The sequence below is a fragment of the Oncorhynchus masou genome, chromosome 18 (assembly GCF_036934945.1).
Source record: "Oncorhynchus masou masou isolate Uvic2021 chromosome 18, UVic_Omas_1.1, whole genome shotgun sequence".
Classification (NCBI taxonomy): Eukaryota; Metazoa; Chordata; class Actinopteri; order Salmoniformes; family Salmonidae; genus Oncorhynchus; species Oncorhynchus masou.
In genome coordinates this window covers 68,345,807-68,351,806 of record NC_088229.1, presented here as the reverse complement: position 1 = coordinate 68,351,806, position 6,000 = coordinate 68,345,807, and the positions used below count along the sequence as shown (strand labels likewise).

Here is a 6,000-nt window from a genome sequence, read left to right as displayed (position 1 = left end):
AGGGGTAAAATTCACATTTTGTGCAGCAGTTGCCCAGATATATTGGCTGAAACAGAGGAGAGGAGATGATAAACAGACCGCATGCAGAGTCCCCGAATCACACTGAGATGCTGAGTTGGCTTTGTAGTTATGAAGTAGTTTGGCCCACACTCTCAGACGCTGTTTGGAAATATTGCTATAATATCACGATAAGTAATATATACAATCACTTTTTTTTTATTTTTTTTTAATCTATAAACGTTAAGGCTATATTTTACAAAGCTGATAAGACTATGTTTTAGGTAGTATTTTGCTTTATGAGGGACACAAGTAGACACATAGAAAACAACCAACGTAAATGTCCATGTCTCCTTCACCACCATTTTGTATATGTCTGCTAGTCAGACCTTGTTTAAATAAATCACTAACAAAATGGTGGTGGTGGGTGGATTTTAGCTGTGTTTACCTCGGTACTGGAGCTTCTGGGCCCTGTTGTTGGGACAGTCTTTGCCCTGCATGCTGAAGTTGATGTTGGTCCGGATGCAGCGGTTGTTCAGAGGTTGGACCGGGCGAACGTTGTCGCTCATACTCAGGAAGATCTGAGACGGCTGGTTTTGACTCAACAGTCGTAAGGAGTGCATCTGGAGAGGAGAGAAGAGGAGAGGTGAGGGAAGGGATGTCCATGAACAAAGAAGATGGAAAGGTATGAGTATGTAAATGAAGGGATGGAACGAGAGAGGTTCGGAAAGCAGAGATGAGAGGGGATCGGAAGTGAAGAAAATGCATTATTTCAGTATGAATGGGAGAACAATCCATGTAGAGGAACATACTTGCTGTTTGACAGTCTTATGTAACTAAGCAGTAAGAAGCTACTGTAGAGACAGACCTGCATTTGTGTGATGTACACTGGCTTATTCATCAGGATCCATGTGGCCGTCTCAAAGCAAGGCGGGATGGTCATCGACCCGTCATATGTGATAAAACTAGAGGTTTCTGGGTAAATCTCCTCGATGTTCAGGCCCATCAGCAAATATGCATCATCTGGAGAAGATGGACAAGATAGACAGGTTTCAATATTACATTTTAATATTCTATTATAGCAGAGTTCTTGAGTCCTGGTCCTGGAGAGCTACAGAGTGTGCATGCTTGTGTCCTAGCTCAGCTCCAACACAAGCACTTGCTAGTTGAAATAGATGTGTTTGTGCTTGGCTGGAACAAAACCCTGCATCCCCTGTGGGTCCCTAGTTCCAGTATTGTAGAACGCAGCATTACAAGCTTGTCTTAATCACATTTCATGTCCTCTCAAGCTAATATTTAGTTTAGAATATACATGATATATTTGTCTTACAGTCTCAAAATGTATTACATCCACTCTAACCGGTGTGTTCATCATTTGCATGTAGATGTTTTGCAAATTGCTAATTTCACATTAAGCTGGTATTTCTTAGACTGCTTGACAGGCTGTTGGTTTAGCAGACTAAACGACAGGCTGTTGGTTTAGCAGACTACACGACAGGCTGTTGGTTTAGCAGACTACACGACAGGCTGTTGGTATAGCAGACTACACGACAGGCTGTTGGTACAGCAGACTACACGACAGGCTGTTGGTTTAGCAGACTACACGACAGGCTGTTGGTATAGCAGACTACACGACAGGCTGTTGGTACAGCAGACTACACGACAGGCTGTTGGTACAGCAGACTACACGACAGGCTGTTGGTACAGCAGACTACACGACAGGCTGTTGGTATAGCAGACTACACGACAGGCTGTTGGTATAGCAGACTACACGACAGGCTGTTGGTACAGCAGACTACACGACAGGCTGTTGGTTTAGCAGACTACACGACAGGCTGTTGGTACAGCAGACTACACGACAGGCTGTTGGTACAGCAGACTACACGACAGGCTGTTGGTACAGCAGACTACACGACAGGCTGTTGGTACAGCAGACTACACGACAGGCTGTTGGTACAGCAGACTACACGACAGGCTGTTGGTACAGCAGACTACACGACAGGCTGTTGGTACAGCAGACTACACGACAGGCTGTTGGTATAGCAGACTACACGACAGGCTGTTGGTATAGCAGACTACACGACAGGCTGTTGGTTTAGCAGACTACACGACAGGCTGTTGGTTTAGCAGACTACACGACAGGCTGTTGGTATAGCAGACTACACGACAGGCTGTTGGTACAGCAGACTACACGACAGGCTGTTGGTATAGCAGACTACACGACAGGCTGTTTGTTTAGCAGACTACACGACAGGCTGTTGGTACAGCAGACTACACGACAGGCTGTTGGTACAGCAGACTACACGACAGGCTGTTTGTTTAGCAGACTACACGACAGGCTGTTGGTACAGCAGACTACACGACAGGCTGTTGGTTTAGCAGACTACACGACAGGCTGTTGGTTCAGCAGACTACACGACAGGCTGTTGGTACAGCAGACTACACGACAGGCTGTTGGTACAGCAGACTACACGACAGGCTGTTGGTACAGCAGACTACACGACAGGCTGTTGGTACAGCAGACTACACGACAGGCTGTTGGTACAGCAGACTACACGACAGGCTGTTGGTACAGCAGACTACACGACAGGCTGTTGGTTTAGCAGACTACACGACAGGCTGTTGGTTTAGCAGACTACACGACAGGCTGTTGGTTTAGCAGACTACACGACAGGCTGTTGGTACAGCAGACTACACGACAGGCTGTTGGTACAGCAGACTACACGACAGGCTGTTGGTACAGCAGACTACACGACAGGCTGTTGGTATAGCAGACTACACGACAGGCTGTTGGTATAGCAGACTACACGACAGGCTGTTGGTATAGCAGACTACACGACAGGCTGTTGGTACAGCAGACTACACGACAGGCTGTTGGTATAGCAGACTACACGACAGGCTGTTGGTTTAGCAGACTACACGACAGGCTGTTGGTTTAGCAGACTACACGACAGGCTGTTGGTACAGCAGACTACACGACAGGCTGTTGGTACAGCAGACTACACGACAGGCTGTTGGTATAGCAGACTACACGACAGGCTGTTGGTTTAGCAGACTACACGACAGGCTGTTGGTTTAGCAGACTACACACGACAGGCTGTTGGTATAGCAGACTACACGACAGGCTGTTGGTACAGCAGACTACACGACAGGCTGTTGGTTTAGCAGACTACACGACAGGCTGTTGGTATAGCAGACTACACGACAGGCTGTTGGTACAGCAGACTACACGACAGGCTGTTTGTTTAGCAGACTACACGACAGGCTGTTGGTACAGCAGACTACACGACAGGCTGTTGGTATAGCAGACTACACGACAGGCTGTTGGTACAGCAGACTACACGACAGGCTGTTGGTATAGCAGACTACACGACAGGCTGTTGGTACAGCAGACTACACGACAGGCTGTTGGTTTAGCAGACTACACGACAGGCTGTTGGTACAGCAGACTACACGACAGGCTGTTGGTACAGCAGACTACACGACAGGCTGTTGGTACAGCAGACTACACGACAGGCTGTTGGTATAGCAGACTACACGACAGGCTGTTGGTACAGCAGACTACACGACAGGCTGTTGGTTTAGCAGACACGACAGGCTGTTGGTACAGCAGACTACACGACAGGCTGTTGGTACAGCAGACTACACGACAGGCTGTTGGTACAGCAGACTACACGACAGGCTGTTGGTTTAGCAGACTACACGACAGGCTGTTGGTACAGCAGACTACACGACAGGCTGTTGGTACAGCAGACTACACGACAGGCTGTTGGTTTAGCAGACTACACGACAGGCTGTTGGTTTAGCAGACTACACGACAGGCTGTTGGTTTAGCAGACTACACGACAGGCTGTTGGTATAGCAGACTACACGACAGGCTGTTGGTTTAGCAGACTACACGACAGGCTGTTGGTTTAGCAGACTACATGACAGGCTGTTGGTATAGCAGACTAAACGACAGGCTGTTGGTACAGCAGACTACACGACAGGCTGTTGGTACAGCAGACTACACGACAGGCTGTTGGTACAGCAGACTACACGACAGGCTGTTGGTTTAGCAGACTACACGACAGGCTGTTGGTACAGCAGACTACACGACAGGCTGTTGGTACAGCAGACTACACGACAGGCTGTTGGTACAGCAGACTACACGACAGGCTGTTGGTACAGCAGACTACACGACAGGCTGTTGGTACAGCAGACTACACGACAGGCTGTTGGTACAGCAGACTACACGACAGGCTGTTGGTACAGCAGACTACACGACAGGCTGTTGGTACAGCAGACTACACGACAGGCTGTTGGTATAGCAGACTACACGACAGGCTGTTGGTATAGCAGACTACACGACAGGCTGTTGGTACAGCAGACTACACGACAGGCTGTTGGTATAGCAGACTACACGACAGGCTGTTGGTACAGCAGACTACACGACAGGCTGTTGGTATAGCAGACTACACGACAGGCTGTTGGTACAGCAGACTACACGACAGGCTGTTGGTACAGCAGACTACACGACAGGCTGTTGGTATAGCAGACTACACGACAGGCTGTTGGTATAGCAGACTACACGACAGGCTGTTGGTATAGCAGACTACACGACAGGCTGTTGGTATAGCAGACTACACGACAGGCTGTTGGTTTAGCAGACTACACGACAGGCTGTTGGTTTAGCAGACTACACGACAGGCTGTTGGTTTAGCAGACTACACGACAGGCTGTTGGTATAGCAGACTACACGACAGGCTGTTGGTTTAGGAGACTACACGACAGGCTGTTGGTACAGCAGACTACACGACAGGCTGTTGGTTTAGGAGACTACACGACAGGCTGTTGGTACAGCAGACTACACGACAGGCTGTTGGTTTAGCAGACTACACGACAGGCTGTTGGTTTAGCAGACTACACAACAGGCTGTTGGTTTAGCAGACTGCTTGACAACCCCCCTTGTTTTTCATCCATCCCCTAATTGGAGTAAACTAATGGACAACAACACTTAGTCTTCGACTTCCAGTTTATACATACTATATATATTTAACAGACACAGTGTATTTGACAATGGTTATCATTTGTTTTGTTTTTAGTCCCATCCTAAAGCTACTCTCAACCCCTCCCATCTATCTCTGAACACCATCCAGTCCCATCCTAAAGCTACTCTCAACCCCTCCCATCTATCTCGAAACACCATCTAGTCCCATCCTAAAGCTACTCTCAACCCCTCCCATGTACAGTACCAGTCAAAAGTTGGAACACCTACTCATTCCAGGGTTTTTCTTCATTTTTAAAATGTTTTACATTGTAGAATAATAGTGGAGACATCAACACTATGAAATAACACATGGAATCAAATCAAATCAAAGTTTATTCGTCACGTTCGTCACCGAATTCAACAGGTGAAGACTGTCGTGTCTTCGGCATCATTTGTGAAGACTGTTATTTTATCAAATCAATTCTCTGTAATTATTATTAAGTAATTAAACAAATCATGTACATGTAATTAACTAGGAAGTCGGGGCTCCAAGGAAAATCTTCAGATTACAAAGTTATAATTTTCTTACTATAACTCTTCAAATATTTTAATATCTGATCAATTAGTCTTCTAATTCATTAATTATTCTTTACCTCATGTTAGTCTCATTCCAAACACCGTAAATTGTTGGTTATCTGCACAAACCCAGCCTTTACTATGAATCATCCATACACCAATTATCTTAATCATTTATTTACTAACGAACTAAATAATCACAGAAATGCATAAACAAACAACACAGTAGATATGTTTACAAGGAATTAATATTGGAGGTTCCCTAGTGGGCTTAGCCGATATGATGGCTTGGTGAACAAAGGGAAGTGGGTGTGGACTGAAAAGGGCGGGAAAGACAAAAGGAGTTGATAATTATATTAATTGAAATGCTAATCCTTTGCACATGAACGCTCACTCATTCAGGAATAATTGCAATCAATATATATATTTAAGCTCAGTGTGTCGTCGTGATCTCTGTT

The 6,000-nt window shown here is 46.3% G+C and overlaps 1 protein-coding gene across 3 annotated transcripts in view; it reads right to left on the bottom strand.

Annotated features, from left to right (window-relative positions):
• LOC135503770 (carbonic anhydrase-related protein 10-like) overlaps positions 1-6,000 on the bottom strand; it is a 374,242-nt gene that overhangs the window by 7,103 nt on the left and 361,139 nt on the right. For 2 of the 3 annotated variants that reach the window (XM_064921913.1, XM_064921914.1), the window contains 3 exons: positions 866-1,020; positions 446-620; positions 1-46 (listed from right to left, as the gene is read on the bottom strand). The exon at positions 1-46 is cut by the window's left edge and continues 27 nt beyond it. In XM_064921913.1, coding sequence (XP_064777985.1) covers positions 12-46; positions 446-620; positions 866-1,020 — 365 coding nt within the window. In that variant the 3' untranslated portion in view covers positions 1-11. The remainder of the gene's footprint in view (positions 47-445; positions 621-865; positions 1,021-6,000) is intronic. The other variant, XM_064921915.1, reaches the window with a different exon arrangement.